Consider the following 24595-nt stretch of genomic DNA (forward strand, 5'->3'; position numbering starts at 1 on the left):
AACCATTAAATCTAGTTTACTAATTATAGAGATAGAGAAACTAAGGAAAAATCAAACATTTTGACCTAATTAATGCAATCTGTCAATAGCAGATCTGACTATCAAAGAAATACTTCTTAAAATATACTGCATAAAATGAAAATAGATCCTTTAAAAATGATCTCTATTCATCATTGCCATGCTGTTTACTTGATTTGAGGCAATCTGGTTTAGTGAGATGATTATGAATAGATTAAAAATGCATTGTTTTATGACACACTCATGAACACAGGTATGACTCTAACCTTGTAGTTTAGCTTATACCTGCACATGCAGCACAAGGAAGGCTAATGCAGGAAAATTACCATGTATCTGAGGACATCCTGAGCTACCTAGTGAAACTGTCTCAACATACAAAATCAGGGGATGGAGAAAGGCTCAGCAGTTGCTGCTATTCCAGGAGTGGTTTGGTTATCACCACAGAGGGGGCAGCAAACAACCTTCTCTAACTCTGGCTGATGTCTATGGGCATCAGTGCACGTGGCATTCTCTCTTTGTCTTTCTGTCTCTCTGTCTCTCTGTCTCTCTCTCTCTCTCTCTCTCACACACACACACACACACACATACACACACACACACACACACACTTTAAAAAGTAAAAGAAACAACCACACAAAAAACGAAACCGGAACAAAACAAAATCCATCAAATTAAAAACAAATATGCATGTATACCTAGAACTATGACACAACAACCCAATGGCAAGAAGTACAAATGAAACAAATTTGGGTAATAGATAATTATGGAAACGATACGATAATTATATGCAATTAATGTAAGTCTTTAAAATTTTGTATGTCTGAAGCTTTTCCTAATGAAAGAAATTTTAAAAACTGTTTTTGTTTTCTTTGTACCAGAAACACTAGAGGTCAGGAATAAATCAGAGAGAGTGTGTGTTAAAAAGTTTTTCTTGGGCTTAAGAGATGGCTCAGTGGTTAACAGCACTGACTGTTCTTCCAGAGTTCTGAGTTCAAATCCCAGCAGTGTGGCTCACAACCATCTGTAATGAGATCTGATGCCCTCTTCTGGTGTGTCTTAAGACAGCTACAGTGTACATATACAATAAATCTTTACATTCTCCAGTCAGATGATGGTGGCATAGACCTTTTAAGAATGCCTGTACTTGGGAGGCAAAGGCAGGCAGATCTCTGTGAGTTCTTGGCCAGCGTTCTCTACAGACACAGTTCCAGCACAGCCAGGGTTTCACTGTGTAACCCTATCTTGAAAAACTAAAAATTAAAAAATATATTGTAAAATCTGTAAATACATTGTATTTAGAGAAATGAAACACACATGCAACATACAATAAAAGAAACAGGTAGAATAGAAATCATTCTGTCATGGCCTTGTTTTCATCTTTTGTTATAACAAGAATAACTAACAGGAATATAAATAGCAGAAGTAATACAGCAGGCATTTCTCCACTTCTTGTGAAACAGAAACAAAATATTAGAATTTAAATACTAGCTTCTTATAAGCTGAAAGAGCTTACTCACTTAAGTAATTACATATCCTCCCTGGATGATAACCTATAAGACAGAAATAATACTCAACCCTCTAAGGTTTTTGTGAGAATTAAATAAAATAGCATTTTTAAAGTAGTTACTAAATGTAAGGTAGGTTTAGATTTTATTTGGAAGCATGCACCAATCAGGGGTTAGGATGAAGCTCAGTGGTAGAGGATGAGCAAGGCTCTGGGTTTGAGCTAGCTTAAATCCAAACAGCAAACATAACAATAGAAATAGAAAGTATTAAGTCTACTGGTGCAAAGCTTTTGGAATTCTGGTAAAGAACTCTTATCTTGAGACTCTCCAAACATTTAGCCATAGTCTAAATGTTTACCAAACTAAATTAAACTCCATACAAAACCATTCCAAAATATCCAAAATAGCCTTAGTTAAAGCTGTTTGACCAGTAGGTTAAATAAAAACCTTTCTTACATCCGATCTGAAGTCTACACTGAACAAAGGAGAAGGTGGTGTTGGTGACTGTGTTGCCACAGGAAGAGTTGAAGAGACAGGTGTCTTCTGGGTATGATACTGTGTCCACTGATCTGGCTTTCTTCTTAACTGTTCCTCACAACTGCTTTTTAAATGACCACAAGGTTCCTAAGAGGAATAAAAGAAAAAAAGTTGGTCACCTGTAGAGTGGTAAATAAATTTAACAATGGTGTAAGAATAATGTAAAAAAGTTTGATCTTGTTCACACACACACACACACACACACACACACAAAAGAAAAACTGCCTTAGTACCTAGTGTTTTCTCCATTCTCCATATACTTGACAAAAAAAGGTTAACATATACTCAGCTGATGTCAAATAAAATGTGAGAACTCATATATGTCAATCTATTGAAAAGAGGCCTTGTTTTAAAATTTCTACATCAGTTCCTAATTAAACAAAACATTGAACATTGGTATGTATCAAGTCTAGACCTAGGAGCTTTATGGTTTTTAATTTATTTCTCACAACAGCATAACTTCAAACATGAAAAAACAAAAAAACCCGTGCCACGCAAAGGTCAAGTAACTTCTCTAAATCACACAGTTAGTAAGGGTCTATCTGCTTTGATTTTTTTTTTAAAGATTTATTCATTTATTATATATAAGTACACTGTAGCTGTCTTCAGACACACCAGAAGAGGGCATCGGATCTCTTTACAGATGGTTGTGAGCCACCATGTGGTTGCTGGGAATTGAACTCAGGACCTCTGGAAGAGCAGTCGGGTGCTCTTAACCACTGAGCCATCTCTCCAGCCCTATCTGCTTTGATTTAAGGCATGACGAGGATCTTAACTAACACGATAGCAACATTTCTTTTTTTTTTTTTTAAATTGGGTATTTCTTTAATTACATTTCAAATGTTATTCCATTTCCCGGTTTCCTGTCCATAAGCCCCCTATCCCTTCCCCCACCCCTTCTTCTATCTTCTATAAAGGTGTTCCCCCACCACAACCCCCCACACACATTCCCTTACACTGGGGGTTTCTATTTTCAATATCACTCACCCTTGGTAAAGGCACAGTTGTCCTTGGGTCATTTGGTGGCTGACAAGTCACTGAATAATAACCATCTAATGAGTTGTATCTTTCCCGTAAAGATGTCTGATAGACAGATGAGTGCATCACATCCATTGGAGGTAAAGAATTGCTTCTAATAATGTCATCTCGCTGGTACATAGCTGGGCGCCAGATGCGCCTGCTGTCATACACAGGAGCATACATCCCAGAGGGTACTGGAGGAACTGGTCCATACTGCTGCGGAGGAGGAGGTTGGTAAGGAGAAGAATTCATTCGATCTCGAGGGGAAAATGTACTGTAATGATCAGCATATGGCATGGAAGCAGGTGGGAGGGAGGACTCTGGAACATTATTGGACCTCACAAAGCGAGGAACACAGGGAGTCACACCAGCTGGTACCGTTGGAGGTGGTGGGTAGTATCCTTGAAAATTGAAAAGAGGAATATTCAATATAATACACCTTAGTAAAAACCAACATTTTAAAATGGTTTAAATCTAAGGCAGCCTTGAATGTGGGAAAGTATAATCAGCATTGATCTTTATCTTGATATACAAACTGTATTACTGTTAAGATACCATTATATTAATATGAACATTCAACATTGTTAGAACTGTTCCTTAAAAAGCAAACTACAGTGAATTTGGCAAATGGCACACTGATTTCCATTTAGTGCATCTTTTGCATGAAGTTTCTAAATAAGTAATTATATAATTGATGCTTATGAAGCACTTTGGATTCATAGGTTAAAAGATCTTTCAGAATTTATATTATTCATTTTCTTTTCGAATTGTACAAAATAAAAAAGTGTGGTGGTACTCTCCTTTAATCCCAGTATTCAAGAGGCAGAGCAGGTGGATCTCCTAAATTTGAGGCCTAGCTAAGTCTATGATGTTCAGATCAGTCAAGGATTTATATAGTGAGACCCTGTCTCAAAATAAATAAAAAATATAAAAGCAGGGTTTTAGAAATGGCTCAGTGGTCAAGAGCAGTTACTCTCTGTTCTTACAAAGAACCAGAGTTCAGTTTCCAGCACCCACAGAGCAGCTTACAGCCATTTGTAACTCCAGCTCCAACAACACTGCACACATGTGTTACACATTTATGTAGGCCAAAGCTTATATATATAGGAGTAAAAATAAAACATTTTTAACAATGCATAAAAATCAGTCATATTTTATGCACCATTTCATCAAGGTCATTCATAGATTCTGTATTTGATTCATACAAATGACAACTATTAGTATAGTATCCAGGCAAAAGAATGAAATAGGTTCTACCATTTATAAAAATCAATTCTGTATGGATTAAAGGTTTCTATGTTTCACCCTGAACTATAAACCTATTAGAGGCAAACACGAGAAATACTTTAAGGTACTGGAAACATAAAAACAAAGGCAAATCAGGTAAGCAGAACTATATAAAATCATTGGAAAAAAAAATCATCAGGCTGAGGAGACAACAACCCAGAGAATGGGGAAAACTATTTGCAAGGTACACATATGACAAATGCGATTAAAAACAAATCAACTTGATAAATATAAGTAGTAAATTAAATAAATATCTGTCAGAAGACATTCAATGGCAAACCAGTATAATAAAAATGTTTAACATCAGTAATATTTTGGGATACAAAATAAAAGCCAAAACGAAATATCGCCACACTACGGTAAGAATGGTTATTACAAAAAAAGGGCCCAAACAACAATATGGATCAGTTGGTAACAGCACCTATTATGTGGACATAAGTTTAACCCAAGTTCAATCCTAAAACCCCACATCAGGGAAAGAAAAGAACTAACTCATAAATTGGCCTGTGACAACAGTATACACACTGTGTCATGCATATACTCCCTTTATCTTCCTCCACCTCTAACAAACACACACACAAAAACCCCCAAAGATAATAAGTATTGACCAGGATGCATAGTAATCCCTGTAAACTGCTGATGCAAATGTAAAAATCTTATTCGCTTAGGTACATTAATGGTGCACATGTTAATGAAAATATATCAGTATTAGAATAGCCTTTATTGTTCTGTTTTGCTTTTTTGTCTGCCGAGACAGGGTGGCCTTGAACTCACTTCTGTAGATAACTAGCTTTGATTTCTTGATCTTTCTGCTACCATCTGCCAAGGGATAGAATTACTAACTAGAATCAAAGATTTCTTAGAGCAGGAAGAAAATTCATAGGTCACGGAGTGAAATTAATTTATTAATGTAGATAGTCTAGACACACATTTATTTAAGGTAATAAATACACACATTTGCTTCTTAGATTTGACTAAAATTACTTGCCTGTTTGTGGGTATTGTGGGACTTCAAAAGGTATCTGAGTCCTTGGATCTTGAAAATACTGGATGTTTTCAGAATGCTGAGGATATACTGGAACTCGAGTTAGAAATGGGCTGGATTTGGGAGGCAGGGAATTCAGCTCTGTTCCAAAATTAGAGGGCCCAGCGGAGGTAGCTGCTGCATTACTTACAGGAGTCTTGGGTGGAGAACCAATTTTACTGGAAAGAAAATATAACAAAAGCAAAGGATAACTTACTGTTACCACTGAGTCTTCCTTAGAAAAAAATTTCATAAAATTATATGGCAAAACTATCAACAGAAAACATGTCAGGTATTTCTACGGGGATAAATAAATATATCTGGCGAAAAATTTCTCTGCCACCTCATACTGTAATTCCCAAAACCAAATAATAACAGATCTCATGTTTTGGTGAGAGTGACAGGATACACAAATGAACTCCAGGTGCTACAGTAACTTTTCAGCTGATTTGACTTATTCTTTTAAAGATTTTTCCTGTTGGAAAATAAAAAAATTAACTAAAAACCAACAATCACACTTAGTAAGTTTAAAAGGTAAACAATACAGACTTTAGGGATTAAAAAAACCCAAAAATTAAAAAACAATTTGATTAGCTAAAATATAATCCAAGAAAAGCCAACTTTTGTCTATTTTGTTAACTCTTATGTGTCTGGCATCTAGAAAACAGTTCCTAGCTTGGAGGAGGCACTAAGTAAACAAATAAAATATATCCCAGCACAAAGTACTTAAAAATGTTTGTTGGGAGGATATAATTTTTTGTTTTATGATAAAAAGATTTTCTTGTTTGAATAAGCACATAATGATCCCCAGATAATCTTATCAGGATATCCTTGCTCACTTTCGAAACTTTAAAAACATTGACAGAGCTTTAAAAATGTTTTGTCCAGAGGTAATGTTGCTAATTATATAGGAATTCAATGTATTACAAATCAATCACATTAAGTTTTTTTCCCAAAGTAGAATATATGGGCTGCCTTTGAATACAGCACAAAAGACTCATCTAGCAAGAGCTTCAGTGGTAGTCTGTATCGAAACTAAAGTGTAGATATCTAGAAAGTTGTGCACTAATGTCTTGGCTCGGAGTTCAAAGATAGTCTTTTAATAAATTAAACACAACGGTAAGAAAACTAAGGTTTCCTTATAAAACAATGAACATTTATGAAGCTATTACTGAGTACCTAACAGACCCTAGTCTAATGTTCTGTATGTTTTACCCATTCTTTCCATGCCACAATGTTATATACTATAAAGCCTAAGTTAGTACTTTGAAATGGCAGATTAACTTATCAGAAACCAGGTACTAAAATTAAGGACAAAGTAACTTAATTCATAGGCTCATGAAACCATCATGCAAGCCATCATAAACATTTGGATGTAAGGGCAAAGTAAATCTGCCCTATTCTTAACAGGGAACCAGATGACTATGATTTTATTATCCTATATGGCTTCTGAAGTCCAGGCCCTCTTCCCAATAGGTGCTCCTCATGTTCCCTCCATGGTTTTGTCTGTGCTGCTTCCTCTATCCGTGAAGATCTCCATGCTATTTATTACCCATACTTTCAGAAACAATGCAGTTACCAGAACTTCATCTTTAAAAGCCTCTCACAGCACTTCTTTCAAAAGAATTGAGTACACATATTCCTGTATACAAAATCTAAATGAACAAGTAGTTTTCTTTTATAATTTTAAAAATATTTTATTACATTTAATTTACTCATGTGTGCATACACATGTAGAAGTCGGAACAACCTGTAGTACAGTCTCTCCTTACAACACTATGTCATCAGGACCAAATCAGTTGTCAGACTTGGCAGATTTCTCCTTGTCAAACCATCTTACCAGCACATATAAACACTTCTTTTTCCCCCAATCATTTATTTTGTGCTTATATGTATTCATGATACGTATATGGTAAAGAGTACATATGAAGAAGGGCAGCAAGAGACTTTATCAAAACACTCAATCATTTTACCAGCCCTGTCTATTTCTTAAGTGGTAGAGCCGGTACTTAAAATGTAGAAGTTCCTGGGCTTGATCCCAGACCAAAGGAAAAAAAGTTAAAAATTCAAACTTTAACTATAATTCATTTAACTATAACTATAAGGTATGTATCACTGCCTTTTGATATGCCCCTAAGGTCTTCTACCTAGCATTAGAAACCTCAACCCATTAGCATTCACTTCCTAGTTCAATTCCAACCTTAGTTCCCAGCAGTGACTACTGCATTTGTTTCTGTTTCTATAGGTCTGCCTATTTTAGACATTTCCCCTAAAATGGCATTTTGTATCTACCTTCTTTTAGTCAAAACAAGTTTTTTTCTCTTGGAGCTAGATATTGAAAGTGGACCTTGCCCTATATATCCATGACCCATTTTTAACATTCTTCTCCATTGTTTTTCTTTTTCCTATTTTTTTTTTTTTTGAGGTTGGGTGTATGTGTGTGTGTGTGTGAGACAATGTCTTACAACTTTGTCCAAGCTGGCCTTGAGTTTACTCTGTACCCTAGGCTAATGTTGATCACAAGATCTTTCTAACTCAATCTACCAAGTGCCTGAGACTACAAATATGTACCACCAGGCCTGGTATAGCATATTTCCAGAGTTAATCAACATGTGGAACATAAGAGTACATTGTTTTTATGGCTGAATAACAGAACCCATTGTATAAGGTTTTATAATCTTACCTTGCCAAAACCTTTAGTAAGTTTCCATAGGGCTAGTAACAATCAATATTTGTAACCTTATATTAGGCATCAGTCAGTAACTTAACTCTTCAGATACATAAATATCTGTCCGGTGTTAGGGACCAAACTCAGGGCATTATGAGTGCTAAGCAAGCACCCTAGCAATGACATCTAACTGCCAAAACATTCAGTTCTCTATGGCTAGCCCTAATACTTTACATATTCACCAACAAGCTTAAACCACATTGGATTTTACCCTCAAAACTTTCATACTACACTAGAAACATACAATACCCTTATCTTTTAACTAATGTGCTTCATTTGTGTAAATGCTGTGCCTATATCCAATAGCAATATGAGTCTGTAAAAGACAGAGATACCTATTTTTCAGCTATGTCTAACAGTGCAAGTGACAATGTTTAGGTACTCAGTAACACTTGTGAAGTAGTCAATATTTTTGACGTCTTTTTTCTCAAATACCTCCCACTGAACATCATCCTTTTAATAAAAAAATTCCAATTATAAACTGAACTATTCAAGTTGAAAGTATTATATTTAATTTATACAATCTCTATAACATTAAGTCACTAAAGTTTGTTGTGGGAGGACAGGTCCTTGGTCCTGTAAAGGCTCAATGTCCCAGTGTAGGGGAACGTCAGGGAGGGGAGGCGGGAGGGAGTGGGTGGTGAGGGAGTACCCTCATAGAAGCAAGGAGAGGGGTAATGGGGTAGAGGATTTCCAGAGGGGAAACCAGGGTAACCGAGATAATATTTAAAATATAAATAAAAAAAAATCTAATAAAAGAAAAGTTTGTTGTGTGCCAGACATGATGCTTTTTTCCCTAGTAGGCATATATTAGTACTGACAAACTTACTCAAACACAATGAAATCTGAAAATGCTTTAACTTCAATTTCTAAATTGAAATTTCTAAATTTGAGATTTCTAAAATATAAGATTTCAAAGCTGGGAGTAACTTCAATTATCCGAAAGTTTCAGTACTTTTCATAAGGTAAAAAAATTCTGCTGATTTTTTTTTTTCAAATGAAAGTCTAATGTTGTCAAGCAACAATAAATAATGGTAAAAATGAAGCTGGAATTTACTGAGTGGCTGCTAATGGGCAAGCACTGTTCAAATTTTAGTACAGTATTAATTCAAAAGTTTCACAATTAATATAGGAAGTACTTGACCACTGAGCTACATTCCTAGCCCATGAAGAAGATATTGTAATTTTTTTAATACTTTGAGGTAGGTAGTCTGGTTTAATATCAAATAGTAGGAAAAACTGAGCCATAATCCGAGCTCAAAGAGCTCTGCCCTTATTTATATACCATGACAGAGAATGCCACAGCAGGTGACTAAGACAGGACTAGTCATTCAAGCTCCTTATCTGTTCAGGCTTCTACTTAGTTCCTTTTTAAAATCCCTATGGAATTAATACTGACACACTACAAAATAACTTATGGAAACCCTAATTTGGTCCAATCTTAATAAATGTACTTGAAGAAAACAAAATTCAAGAGTCCAAGTTTTCAAATTTATAGAACTAGTTAGCTGCATGGTAAGGATTAGAACTCAAACTTTGTGGAATTTGGTGTTTTCTTCTTTTACATGAAATACATAAAAATTTAATTTACTATTGTACCTCAGAATGAAAAAAGGAGGTCATTTCTAAAAGGGATAAAGAACTCCATCATTTTTACCCAATACCTACTTTTCAGACACAGACTCTGCAGAGGGCCCAGCATTCTGACCATTAGTGCCAACTTTCCCAACTTTCTTCACAGTCTCCAAAGTCCTTCCTGCACTGTCAGCACTTCGTGGGATTAGCTGGGAAACACTGCTTTCTGTATTTGAAATTCCATTTGTACTTGGAACAATTTTCCCAGTTGTTTCAGTACTTCCTATGACAGAAATGACATTTCCGGCTGTGGTTGTGACAGTGCTGTTTACAGCAACTTTATTCAGAAGAGGAAATGTTCTTACAGTCGCGCTCATCTTTTTGTTCCTTAATCGGTACCTGTTTAAAAATAATCAGCATGTTTGTAATACTGCTCTAAATTTTAATCTGAAAGTATGTTTAAAAAAGGAAACAGCTCTGAGAAGTTCTTCAGCTAAATACCAAATATTCTACATGTCATATATACACGTAACATACATACAAGTACAGGTACATAATTATTATAGCAAGCCAACTACACATGCACTCGAAGCTTTCTGAAGAGTGGGGTTTTATTTTTATGTGGTACAAAAAAAAGTACCAAATTCTGAAAGTTCCATAGAACAAACAGGAAAGAATACAAGAGTTAAAAGAATTCTCTGCTGTTATTAAGTTACACAGAGTATAATTTTAAAAAAATAATAGCTCAAACTTGTATCTAAATTTTAATACACCAAAATATAGAAATTTTATATTATTCCTAAATGAGTTTGTGTCTGTAAGGGTCACAGATTTTTCTGATTTTACATTTATAATATTGTAATACACAAAGCAATTTGATCTTGGATTTCATATAAAAATACTTCCATTTGTATACTAAAAAATTTATTATGGGACTGGAAAGATGGCTGAAGGTGTTAAGATCACTGGCTGCTTTTTTAAAGGACCCAGATTCAGTTCCCAACACCCATATGACAGCTCACAACTGTAACTCCAGTTCCAGGAGATTCATCACCCTTTCCTGGCCTTTGCAGGCACTGCGTGCAAGTGGCACACAGTAACCTAACAGTAACCTAGTAAGCAAACACTCATACACCTAACAGAATTACTTAACTTAAACAAAACAAAACAAAACAAAACTCATTATTACATAGTCTTAGTCCTGGCCCTTCCTTCCTATATAATGTTCTGTCAATATTTCTAAGTGGTCAACACAACAAAAACCATTTGGCATCACTATGCTTAAACTACTCTTACTATCACATTCCAACATGGTGATCATGATGAATAATCATGTGTTTAATAGTTTCTTCACCATCTATAAACAGCTCTATCATTTAATCCTTTCACTGTCTCTGGCTCTCAACATACCATTAGAAGAAGACGACTCAATAAAAGATGAATACTCATAGACAAGACTGGATAATGGAGGAACAAAATAAAACAGCAAAGACAAAAAGCAAAAAGTCAATAGTGACTAGATTATACACTCTACAGGTATCGGGGGTCAGAGGCCCAGAAAATAGTTCTTAAAGGAGGAGCATAGACAGACTTATATTTCAGAAAGGCAAATTGTTACCACCAAGGGGTTAAGGAATCCCTGTTTCTTTAATATATTCTCTGAAATGTCTTTATTCTACTCTTCAATGTTCTTAAAGAAATGTCCAGTTACTTCTTGCTTTCCAACTTCAAAATTCAATTACACATCCTCTCTCTTTTCTCTTTAAAATTATGTCTGAGCAACTGGATGCATTAAGTATGTGTGAGTATGTCTGTACACATGTATCAGCTAGGCTCAGTTAGTTAGAAAGCCTGAGCCATAATGCTATTGCCTCCGACTCTCCTTAAAGCTGTGGTACAGGCAGCTGCAGGGATACTTAGTTTGTTACACTAGTGTTGATATCCAAATACTGGTCCCCATGATTCTAGAACAAGCACTTTCAACCAGTAATCCACCTTTCGAGTCCTGCAAGTCAATATTCTTAAGGGTGGTCAAACAAGCAACAAACAAAATTTTGTTTGTGAGACTCTAAAAGGAGGGAGAAGTAAAACTATAACAAAACATGCTAATGTGTGGAGAAGGTATATGTACAGGTCTCCTGGTCCCTCGGGCCATGGATTTACAATCTAAGCCTCACATTTGAAAAGGCCAATTCTTTTTAAATTGTTGATAAGCACCTTCAAGTACTGCCTCATTCATTTTATGAGCCACTACCAACCACTAATCCCCCCTTGTATCTGACTCCCTAGGCATAGAATGTACAAGGAATGGTTCCTCCTTATAGAACCTATCTAACAAACTCTAGCTCTATTACTTTGTATTTGTTCAAAAACAACCAGCTAAATGTTAATGTTGGGGGGACACAACAATCATGTTGTAATGACCAAAATTTGCAAATTTAAAGTCACCAAGCAATTCATTGATGTATTTCTTTTCTAAGTTTACTTTTTCATCTTTAACATTCTTTCTCCCCCCCAATAGCTCCTCCAAACCAGACAATACTGCTTCCTTGTTAACATAGAAAATACTATGATACAAAGAATTATCTATTACCAATTCCACTTATTTCTTGTACTTGCAACAGTACATTCTTCATAAGACAAAGGAACAGAGTTCCAGTTCCTAAAGTCAATGTACTTGTGTTCCAGGCCTCAAGCCTATCTGCCTTCTTAAAGACTTCATTCCTGTAATTATTTTTATTTCTCTCTCACACTGCAACTTCAGGCCTGTTTTAATGGCATATCCTCTGAAAACTATTTCTGGAATATCCTATAAAAAATGTCTATCTACTAGATATGTTTTCTATTTATTTGCTGTATTTTAGTCTCTAATGTAAGCCACCCAGGACAGAGGTTTTTGTCTTTTTCCTACATACCTCTCAATTATATATATTGATACACTGTGCAAACCAGATATTCCAAGACACATTTGTTACCTTAAATGAGTGCTCAACTTCAATTTTTGTACGGCCAAGAGAAGTACAAAGTTCTCTGCCCTAATGCCTGCTTCACTTAAGTAAACAATACAATTCAGTTATTTCAAATAGACAACTTGGAGTCACTGTTGATTCTTTTAGGAAAATTAGTGGCTTCTGTTCTTAAAACATTTTTTCTGTCTCTCTGTGTACGTGTGTGTGTGTGTGTGTGTGTGTACACACATATGTGTGGAGATGCCCACAGAAATTAAAGGATGAGGCTGAATCTCCTGGAGCTGGAGCTATAGAAAGAATATCAAATGCTCTTAACTGCTGAGCCATCTCTTCAGCTCCCCCCGACCCTCCCCGCTCCCCATCCCCTGATGACCCAGACAAAGTTTCTCTGTGTAGCACTGACCTTATGGAACTTTGTAAGTTTTGTAAAACCAGGCTAGCATTAAACACAGAGAGATCCACCTGCCTCTGCCTCCCAAGTGCTGAGATTAAAGGCATGCACCATCACATCTGGCCTGTTATTTGTTGGATTTTTTTTTTTTTGAGCAGATAGTTAATATATCCATCTTGTCAGTTCTACTTTAAAAGTAAATTCTAATAACAATTTTTCATAATTCCTATTGTTATAGTCCCAAAACTTACTTTCCAATCTTGTACCTAGACCATCATAAAGTTAAAGCCATATACACATTAGAGCAATATTTCTTACTTTAAATGAATAAAGCTCTGTAGTAGCTTTCTACTATGACCAGAATACAATACAAATTTCTTACTATGGTTGCTAAATGTCTGAAATCATTTATTTGCATATTTACCATTCCTCTCTTGATACTGAGCATATAGCAATCTATTATAAATACTTCTTGAATTAACTATCTTAGGTTTTTCTATTTCTCAGAAGGCAGTTTTTAGGGACCCCCCCCCCATTTGTAGCCTTTGCTGGCTAACTTAAAACTTGCTAGGTAGACTAGGCTGTCCTCCAGCTCACAGAGATAGAGATGCACCTGCCACTGCCTCCTATGGGTTGAGACTTAAGGTAGATGGCCCCATACTGACCTACAAGGACCCAAAACAAGGACAGAAAGACTCTTGGATGTCTACATTTTATCTGGCTGAACCAAACTGTTAAGACTGGATTCAGTGAGAGACTCTGACTTTAAAAATTAAAAGTGGAGAGGTACACAAGCACACACATACACATACACATGGAATACACCTTCACAAACATGTATACACACAGGGACATAATAGTTTCACACATATAAATCTCAGTGAGGCAGCAACATATAATTTTAAAAAGTCAACTTGCTTTTTACATTTATACATTGAAATATATTGTTTCTTTTTTAATCCTTTGTATGACTTTTTTTGTTTCTTTCAAATGCAATACAAAGAATAAGACTATAAATATAAACAAACTGCAAAGTATCTGGTTCTTCACAGTAAACATTGAGTTTACATGAGAGAGATTGGCTAGCTACAAGGAAGATAAAAATGCATAACCCAAAAGATAAATGATATCCAATGAAAATACACAGATAAATGAATAATTAAGAAAAAGCAAGTTAGCTGAGTAGTGGTGACAAGTCCCAATATTGTCATGAAAAACCAAAATAAAAGAAAAAGAAAAAAGCAAATTTATAACTATTAGTAACTGTGTAAAAGAACATTGCTATTTCAATGTGTTCTTCAAAGTTCAAGGTTGGAATTTTTTTTCTAGACAGAGTTTCTCTGTGTGGCCCTGACTATCCTGTAACTACTCACTCTGAGGACCAGGATGGCCTTGAATTCAGAGATTTACCTGTCTCTGCCTGAGGAGTGATAGGATTAAAGGCTCATCTTACCACCCTGGACTTAAGGTTGGAATCTTAATCCTCAATAAAAGTTTTAAGTGGTGAGACACCCTAAATACTTGGTCAGGAAAACCAATATGGTACAGGCATTTTCTCAATTGAGGTATATCTTTTCAAATGACTCTAGTTTACATCAAACTGACAGAAATCTTACCAGGACAATGGATTAATACCTTTATACCATGAGAATTGGCTCCTAAAAAGAAGGGAGAGTTCAGCTCCATTTTTTTCTTTTCTCTCTTCCACATATATTGTTTTGCCCTTCTAGCTTCTACCTTTGGAAACTCTGTAAGAAGGCTCTTACCAGATATGGCCCTTGATTCCTAAGACTTCCCAATTTACAGAACAGTGAACCAAATACATTTTCTCTGTTATAAACTAGCCACGACAAAGAGATGAAGACAAGTGCTTTGGCAACGTGCTGACAGAAGGAACCAACACTGCTCAGGCAAGTCACAGAAGGAAGCCTACAGAAGCAAGAGGATACCTGAGTATGATTAAACACAGACTGAAGGGAAGATGTACAAGAAGAAAAACTAAAACAAATGCACACCACAGGGGGATGGTTAGTATAAATTGCCAACTTTACAGAGCCTAGAATCACCTAGGAGACAGCTTCTAGACACATCTGTGATGAACTTTTAAGTAAACTTAGGTGGGAAGATACATCCAATGGTAGCTGGAATTATAATATAACCTGGGGTCTAGGACTGAATAAAAAGGAGAATTTAAGATTCACTACTCTCTGCTCCCTTACTGTGACTGCCATTATGATTTGCCATCGTGATGAAATGTACCCTCAAGCTGTGAGCCAAAATAGTCCCTTCCTTCCATAAATTGTATTTATTATTAGTACTTCATTATACCAACTACTGCTACTTCTTACAGAAGATTGAGATGACTTGTATGATATGCCTAGATCATTTGTTTTTTTAATGGCCTTGAAACAAGTTTGTAGGAAGAATATGATAAAGTTTCTAACTTTGAGCGAGCCAAGTCCTAGAACACTGTTAACAGGGATTAAAAGGCCATTTTAGTAGAAATTTGTAAGACCACAATGCTAAGATAAATTTCAACAATGAAGGCTCAGTTTATGAGGTTTCAGAGGGAAATAAGAACTCAGATAACTAGGCTAGAGACCCTGTATATGATATTCTGGCAAAGAATCTAGCTGTATTCTGCCCAGGTATTATGAAGTAGATTTAGGTTAATTCAAAGTAATGGACTAATTTGTTTGGAAGAGAAAATTTTAAAACAGGATAGTAACCAGATTGCAGCATGGCTATTTTTTTTTACTGCTCCCAACCAGGTTTTTTTTTTTTGTTTTTTTTTTTTTTAAAGATTTATTTATTTATCATATACAAGTACACTGTAGCTGTCTTCAGACACACCAGAAGAGGGCATCGGATCCCATTACAAATGGTTGTGAGCCACCATGTGGTTGCTGGGAATTGAACTCAGGACCTCTGGAAGAGCAATCGGTGCTCTTAACCGCTGAGCCATCTCTCCAGCCCCCCTTCTTACTATCTTTAAGTAGAAGATAGTTTAAAACAGCAAAAGGTGGAACTGAAAGGTATGAAAACTGAAGTTTGCTGAGGAAAAGTATGAATTTAACCTTACAAAGCAGCAGCATGGTTAAAGAGAAACCTGGTGCTCTGTATTGGTTCAACAGTAATGGCTTCCTGACAATAAGCTTCCACCTACTAATGTTGAAGTCTTCACCTTCTCAAAGTCAAATTGTAGGAAGAAACAGACGAAACAGAGAAGACGAGCTAAAAGGACCTCCTGCTCCTTCATAGCTACTGCCCAGGGAGGTTATTTCTCTAGGGCTACACACACAGAAACTACTACTACCATGGTCCCAAGGGGCCAGGCTGCATCCTTCCAGTGTCACAGAGTTCAGTTAGTCATTAGGGCCAGGCACTGTAATTTTAGGAATTTTTTTTCCTTTGAGTCAGGATCTCTGTGTAGCCTATGATGGTTTAAAATCTGCTGTGTATACCAGGTTGGACTCCAGCTCACTGAAATGCAACTGACACTGCCTTCCAAAGATGAATTTCCTGTAGAGAGGATGGATATGGCCATTACATGAAGCAGTGAAAATGTAAACAAAGTTGAGATAGAGACACCAAGATTTTGGAGTTGCTAGGACAATGGGTAGCCACTGTTGGGTATCTGAATTTGTTTGATGAGCCAAATTGGTATAGAGCTGGCCCAAGAAAGTGGCTCTCTGCTGGAGCTAGACAGATGGGACTACTCAAATCCTTGGGAGTCCACAGGATTCCTGTTAAAACCCCAGATGTAGAACATGCACCTATAGGTTTGCCTGCTGACTTTCAGTTTGGTTTTCCTTGACCTTGTAGTGACCAACCTCAACCTCTCTTTTTGGAGTGAGACTGTTTACTTTGTGTGACTAGGTTGAATTTAGGTTGAAACTACTTGACACATTTTTTTTTTCTTTTAGGACTCAAAAGGGGCTGAAGAGGTGACTCTGCAGCAAAAAACACTTGCTGTTCTTGCAAAGGATTTGAGTTCAGTTCCCAGCACACACAAGAAGGCTCAGTTACCTATAACTCTAGTACCTAGGGATCTAACTCCTCTATGAATACTGCACACATGAGGTACATATACATACATGCAAGTAGAACATTCATATACAAAAAGTAAACAAATTTTTTAAAAAATGTAATTGCCTTAAATTCAGATGACACTTTGAAAATTTAAATAGTTGTTGGAGTTGTCAAAAAACCAAGGGATCCTTTAAAGTTGAACTGAATGCACTTTACATTATGAAACAGTCACAAGCCTCTAAAAACAAGGCTAGGTTGAGGGTTAAAAATGATCTGTTTCAGCATCAAACTGGTAAGAGAGGACTCCTGACGGTTAATATTGACTGAAAGCTTTACAAAATATAGAATCATTTCAGAATGTCTATGAGGAACCCTGACTAATTGGGTGGGAAGACTCACCATAACAGCAGGTGGCACCATAACATGATGTAGAGTCCCAGATTGAATAAAAAGAAGAATGCAAGTCGATTCAGCATTTATGTCTAAGTGCTTCCTAACTGTGGATGCAATGTGCCCAACTGTGTTTCCTCATGACTCCCCCTCCATGATGGTGAACTGTACCTCAGAATTGTACAGCTTCCATCCTCCAGCAGCATTTGTCGCATAATGTATTACATCACCAAGGGAAGGAAATAAGACAAGTAGTACATAATGCTTTATTGGCATATTATCTAAAAGATGAATCATGGCTTTCTGAAAGGAAGGATTGAACCAAATTGTGTAATATAGTAAAGCATCATCTAACAATTTAAAAACAAAAATGGCAATAACTAGAGAGTGCCTTAGAAGGCATTTTCAGTAGAAATGGGAAAGTTTGGGTAACATAAATAGATGAAGTAGTAAAATGGATAAAATGAGTTGATGGGTTAACTGAAAAGTAAAAATGGTACCTAGCACAAAATATAACCAATAAATTGGGTCTTATAATTATTGTTCTCTCTATTACTGCTATTGTAAGATCAAAGAGACTAAAGATCAGAGAGCAGAAAAGAGAGGATAACTGATTTATATGTATATATATACTTAAAGCTAAAAAAAAGTCCATTTCAGTTATTGATAAGCTGGATATATTTCCTAGAGCATTAGTTCTCAACCTGTGGATTATTACCCTACAGTTGAATAAAATGTTGAATAACTCTTTCATAGGGATCATCTAGGACCACTGCAAAATACATATATTTATGATTCTTAAGAGAAGCAAAATTATAGTAGCAGTGAAAACAAGTTTATGGTCGGAGGTCATTACAACATGAGGAACTGCATTAAAGGGTCGCAGCACTAGGGAGGTTGAGAACCACTGTCCTAGAACCCCCCCAAAAATGGCGTAATTAAGAGCATTTACTGCTCTTCCAAAGTTCAGATCTAAGTATCCACTCAAAGAGGCTCACAACTACCTGTAACTCAAGCTCTGAGGGCCCTGTGTACTCTTCTGGCTTCCATGGACATGCACACAGAGATACATTCACATATATACGTAAAAATTAATATTTAAAATTTGTGTTGATATGAATTCTATACACAGAGAGCTTTCAAAATCCAGCTGTTTTGGTTTACCTGGCCCTTTTGTCTACCCCTTACTTTCCTGGCCTCTGGGTCTCTTGGTTTCCCATCCCCTCCCATCTCAATATAAGACCTGGCTCAGGGTCATGTTCACTCTGGACTCTCCCAAATGTCTCTGCCTCTGGCTAGACTCTCCCATTTATCTACAATAAAACTTCTCCTCTACCATACCTAAGAGCAGTCATGTCCTTCTTTTTACTTTCTTTTTATTCAGTAACTTATAGGAAAATGTTAAAAAGAGCAATAGCAGAAAAAAAAATAGTCTATATTAGCATTTTGCCTGAGATTTTGCTGGTATATTCAACTGAACTTGAGCAAATGAGACTTTCATTCCACACAGGTAAAAGAAATACAGATTCCAGCTATTAAACAGTGTCTAAATGTGACTCTTTTCAAATATGACCCTTTAATATTAATCTTGTACCTAGTTTAATCTGATGGGTTCATAAAAATGGCTATTTTGCAATTCACACTGCCTGTATCTTTGAAACATCACAATATAGGGCTCCCTCAATAACCCTACATGAAAGACATTTTTCCAGACTTACTTTTCAAGCTCTTCCTGAGAATGGGCAAATGTACAATTTGTTCCTCGTGGACAACCCCCTTGTTGTCGTAAATCTCGGCACATACTAGTTTTATACTTGCTGTTTGGCTGTGGCTACACAAACAAAACATTTAGCAGATGGAAAAGGTATCAGTTATTATTCACTCTTTAGACTTCAGAACTTAAAAGACTTAAGTCTTTTTCACATCAGACACGTAATTCTCATGCCGAAACAAGTTCTATCCATTATTTCCTACTTTAAGAGTGGTAGATATCCTTGAGGAAGCCTTCAGGTCTTCTTTCTGAAGGTTATCTGAAATTGATATATTTCTTACATTTTTGGTTGTGAGCCTAGCCTTTAACGGCTGAGCCATCTCTCCAGCCCATCTATCTATTTCTTAATCTTCGAATTGTGAAAACAAAATTAAATAATTTTTAAAGGTATTTAAAAAAATGGAAACTATGATGATCTTTACCCATTTAAAAGCTTCCCCAAAACAGTTGGAGTAAAAAAATTATTACTTTATAGTTGACTTCCATGCACAACTCTAGTCACAGGCAAATAGTGAGGGAAGATATAAAAATGCACTATTCAACCCTGTGGTAGTGGTGCATACTTATAATCCCAGCACTCAGAAGGCAAAGGCAGACAAATCTCTGTAACTTCAAGACCAGCCTGGTCTATAGAGAGTTTTAGGACAGCCAGGGCTATACAAAAAAACCCTGTCTCGAAAAACCAAGAAAAAAAAAAAAAGGAAAAAAAGTGTATAATATGCATCAAACTCTTAGAAAATTTTATTATTGTGACCTTAAATAAAAATATTATTCATTTGATATTAAATACTGTGGTAGTCTAAATAAATTAAAATTTTATTTAATAAACTAAAAAGTTAACAGATTTTGGAGTACTTTTGGCCCTACCTTGTTAGATATTGATAGCATAACTTTTAATATAATATTTAACTGAACAAATGAAAAGACATTTGGATAAGGGATTGTATTTCCACTTCTCCTTCTAAAGTACACTACAAATATTGAGGAATTTCAAATTCCATATATATTACAAAACAAATTTATTTGAGAGACAGCAAAGGAAAAAAAGAACTTCAGCTGTAAAAAGGACTAGACAAAATGTGTGGAAGAAATCAATGATCAAACATCTTGAAATTCAGTGAATTCATGTTCAAAATACCTCTAAACTCTTTATAAAATGAAATGCTAACCAAATACAATAAGAAGGGAGTTTCTCTCAAGAGTACAGAATAAAAATTTGCAAAGGCTATGTATGTCACTCAGTGTCAAAGTCTGTGCAGCTACACATGCACATACACATGAACATCCTCCTCTCACACACAACGTCTAATAGGAAAGGGTTAGAATCCAAGTCCATTTGCCAATAAAATTGTTAGTATGTTCAGGATGAAGCTGTGTTGGATACAGCAGTAGTTAGAAGTGTAATAAGTCAACTTACCTGGGGTGTCTCATGACCTTTCCTACTATAATTTTGTATGAAGTCCACAAGACCATGAACCACTGTTTTAACAGCTACCATTGCATTTTCCAGTTGCTCCCAAGTTGGTGAAACAGCATCTAAATTACGAACCAAAGGGATGGGGTAGGGGTTGAAAGAGACAACATATCAACAGACATTCCTTGAGCTATTTCCCTCAGAGTTCCATAAAGTACAAGCACTGGCACCTTTCCCCACATACCTGGATTAGGATCTATGTTTGCAAGAAGCTCTAAATGAGGCCTCAGTCTATTTAAATTAGCGGGGTCACCTGTTCGTTGCAAAACAATTGTCAATTCTTGGACACTCTTTGCAAATGATTCTGGAGACTGTAGCTAACAAACGGAAAAAAAAAGAGTGGTTTTTACTCTAGATTTTGAACTTATTTATATTCAAATGTTTTCCAATAGATCACCTTACTTAGTTTTCAAGTGTCTTCAGATTTCATAATAGGACAATCAATGATGAATTAAATTTTCACCTCAGAATCTGCCCTATGAAATTCATCACTAGACACTTAGAAAACATTATTTATCAGCTATACTAGCTCTCTGGGGTCACAATATAGTTATAAAAGATTTCAACTTTACAATGCTACAAAAACAAAATATATTCAGTAGAAAGTGTTCCACATTTTATACTTAGTTTCCTCCAGGGGAGCGATGTGAAGTACACTAGTCACATCATGAGACAATGGCACTGACTTACAGCTCTCAGTGAGCACATAAGCACGAGGGTAAAAGCCAATAGTCCACAAAGCCCAAAGTACACAAATGTTCTAAGTCATCATGCTCACTAGGTTAGATATGGGTATTTTCTACTCAGATGGGCATTAGGTTATTAACAGAGAAGGGTCGGTCTATGCTATAGTATTTTCTGAGATAGGAAGAACACAAAATCTAATCTTACCAACCTTATCAATGATAGACTGCATGTGTGATTTATGAGCCAAGTCCCCATATAGCAGTGAAGACCACTGCTCAGGTGAAATACGGAGTCCTGCTTCCATGGCAATATGAACAATTTGGGCATCATGTTCTCTGCGTAGTGCCTCATAACTCCGAAATTCCTCCTTCAGCTGCATCAGGGAAGAGTCTTCATCCCTTTTAGTAACCTAAAAATGGGAAGAAGAAAAAAAAAATCAAACTCATTAGAATTGGTCTGCTTTTTCCTCTTATCCAGTTCATTTACTTTGGGTGTGGGGATTGGGACATACCAGATACCACAAAAAGTAGAAAATGCCAATACAAACTCCTTTTCACAACAAAACAGAAACTATATAATTACATACGCAATCCTTTTCTTGAGTTCATCAGCATTTGGCAGGAAAGAAAGACTTAGAAACAAAAAATTACAATAAGGGTGGTGTTATAGGCTCTATGGTAACATAAACAAAAGGCAATTAAATATGACAAGTAAACAGAAATTTTTCAGAAAATGTTTTCCTTAGCTGAAGACTATGTGGCCTACATCTCTAAAAATAGAATTTCTTTAGGAAAAAGGGGAAAAGCAAATTCTAAAAACCAAGTGGTAATGCCAGGCAGTGGTAAAATATGCCTTTGATCCCAGCACTCCACTGAGGAGGCAGAGGCAAAGCAATTCTACACAGTGAGTTCCAGGACAGCCAGAGCTACACAGAGAAACCCTGTCTAAAGGATGGGGAAAAATAACAAAACACCAACCAACTAAACAAACAAACAAATCAACCAACCAACTACCATGAATGAACAGAGGACAGAGTTAAAAGTTATAATATATATAAGAAGACTCACAAATGCTCTTAAATACTATGGTAAATTAGATAGTAAATCCTGAAGGGAATGAAAAGTCACTGAGAGTTTTTACAGAAGCACTATTATTAGGTACCTGTCTCTAAAACATCATTTTCCTTGCTTAGAAAGTTTTTTCTTTCTTTTTTTTTTTTAAAAAAAACTGTTTTAGTGAAAAAGTACCGCTTGTTTGGGGAGAAGCACAGGCTGAGTATATCACATCTTTCTAAGAGGGCTGAAGTAGATTAGTAGGAGCAGTATTTACTGTGGTTCTTTGAGAAATGAGAGAGATATTGCAGTTTCAGAAAGTAGAATACTATTTCTAAGGTTGAGAACTGTGTGCCTAGAACAGTGCTATCTGAAGTAAGTGTTCTTTTAATTCTGACTAAGTCTTTGTGTGTGACGACCGTGGGTAGGTCAAGAGGACAACTTTAGAAGTGAATACTCATCTTCCATCTTATTTGCTTTGTCTTCCATCCATCACTGAATGAGCTCTGAGACTTAAGACTCAAAGTACATATAAAACCACACCAAATTTTGAGATTCAAACTGGACAAATCATTTATAAAAAGCATTCAAGAGGCTGAAACAGAAGAATCATGAGCACAAAGTTTGGCTTGTGTTATATAACAAGATCCTGTCACAAACAAGCACAATTTTGTTTTCCTAATTGGTAAAAGAAAAACAAAACAAAACAAAACCATCCAGCTACCTTAGTGGTTCTGTGTACTGAGCGGGTCTCAATCACAGACTCAAAACTGCAGAAATACCCTTGTCTGAACCGCCCAGATGCTAGGAATATGGGGTATAGGCTTCTATGTCCTGCTTTAGTAACTATTTTTATTTCTGCTGCTGGCATATCAGACAGTGGCAATATACCCCAATAACATGAGACAGAAAAATCTATCAGAATAGGCCATGAACTCTTTGGAAATCTATAAATAGGTATGTGTTTGAGATACTCAACGTTGTAATTAATATATTCTTTTGTTTATTTTATGTGAATGAGTATTCACCTGCATGTATACATGTACATTACAGGTGTGCTTTGTATCCATGGAGGCCAGAAAAGGGTGTCAGATTCCCTGGAACCACCATATAGATACTGAAAACCAAACCCAGGTCTTCTTCAAGAGCAGCAAGTATTCTTAACCACTGAGCCATTTATCACACCAGCCCCAATCAATACTATCTTAAACTTTAATATGAATGTGTATGGGGTGGTGGTGGACGTAACTTAGAAAGTCGGTATTCTTCAATAACCTACTTTATGAGAACATCAGAAAATAAAAGGATCAATTATTAACTTAAATAGGAGGGGGAAAAACTATCATAGCACACACCTAACCACCATATAGTGTACAGTGTATACATTGTGCCCCATGGGTAGCCAAAGCACCTAAGCAGTTGAAGACTTGGGTAACTAACAGAGCCTGAGCCATTTAAAGTACTAATAATGCACAGAGATCCTGTGTGAAGGGCTAAAGTTGTAGCTGAGTTGGTGGAGGGCTTCCCTAGCATGAACAAAGCTGGAGTTTGATCTCCAGCACCACATAAAAACTAGACACTGCAGTGATGCGCACCATCATCTCAGAAGTTGGGAGGTAAGAAGAAGAGGATCAAAAGTTTACAGTCATCCTCAGCTACATCACAAGGTCAAGGTCAATCTAGGATATAAGAAAACCTGTCTTGAAAAACAACACAAAACAATCAGACCTATTTATGAAGCTTTGAAAGATATACTCTCAAATCTACTGAATAAGGATTCCTGGTATTAGAGCCCAAAAACATAACATATAGATGCCTCGAATGCTGTGCTTTCAGTTGGGAACCACTACACTATGCATGAGAATCATTAATTATCCTTGTTCTAATTCCATGTTCAGTAAGCAAACATTCTGTACAGAAAAGGATCTATCCATATATGAATATTATTTATTTGGTATGTATATATGTGGGCATGTACGTGCCATGCATATGTGTGGACGTGAGAGGAAAAGTAACAGTCATCAGCACTCTCCTTCTAACATGTGGGATTCAGGTTTCAAACTTGTCAACAGGCTCAGTAGAGAGCATCTTTATCCACAAAGTTATTTCACTGCCATGTATTACAATTCTTATTA

At 36.2% G+C, this 24595-nt stretch overlaps 1 protein-coding gene and 1 non-coding gene across 5 annotated transcripts in view; both read right to left on the reverse strand.

Moving 5' to 3' along the window:
- Positions 1 to 24595, reverse strand: part of Rc3h2 (ring finger and CCCH-type domains 2) — a 65178-nt gene that overhangs the window by 20311 nt on the left and 20272 nt on the right. For all 4 annotated transcript variants that reach the window (XR_005501919.2, XM_039105269.2, XM_008761754.4 and 1 more), the window contains 8 exon segments: positions 21617 to 21817; positions 20906 to 21038; positions 20665 to 20783; positions 19195 to 19307; positions 9788 to 10093; positions 5356 to 5570; positions 3048 to 3481; positions 1980 to 2147 (listed from right to left, as the gene is read on the reverse strand). Coding sequence is in view for 3 of the 4 variants with exons in the window: in XM_039105269.2 (XP_038961197.1) it covers positions 1980 to 2147; positions 3048 to 3481; positions 5356 to 5570; positions 9788 to 10093; positions 19195 to 19307; positions 20665 to 20783; positions 20906 to 21038; positions 21617 to 21817 (1689 nt within the window). In the remaining variant the exon portion in view is untranslated.
- On the reverse strand, positions 21125 to 21235 carry Snord90 (small nucleolar RNA, C/D box 90). Its single transcript, XR_005503109.1, has one exon. It is a non-coding gene; the product is annotated as a small nucleolar RNA SNORD90 (small nucleolar RNA).

Source organism: Rattus norvegicus, chromosome 3 (assembly GCF_036323735.1).
Source record: "Rattus norvegicus strain BN/NHsdMcwi chromosome 3, GRCr8, whole genome shotgun sequence".
In the NCBI taxonomy this organism is placed as follows: domain Eukaryota; kingdom Metazoa; phylum Chordata; class Mammalia; order Rodentia; family Muridae; genus Rattus; species Rattus norvegicus.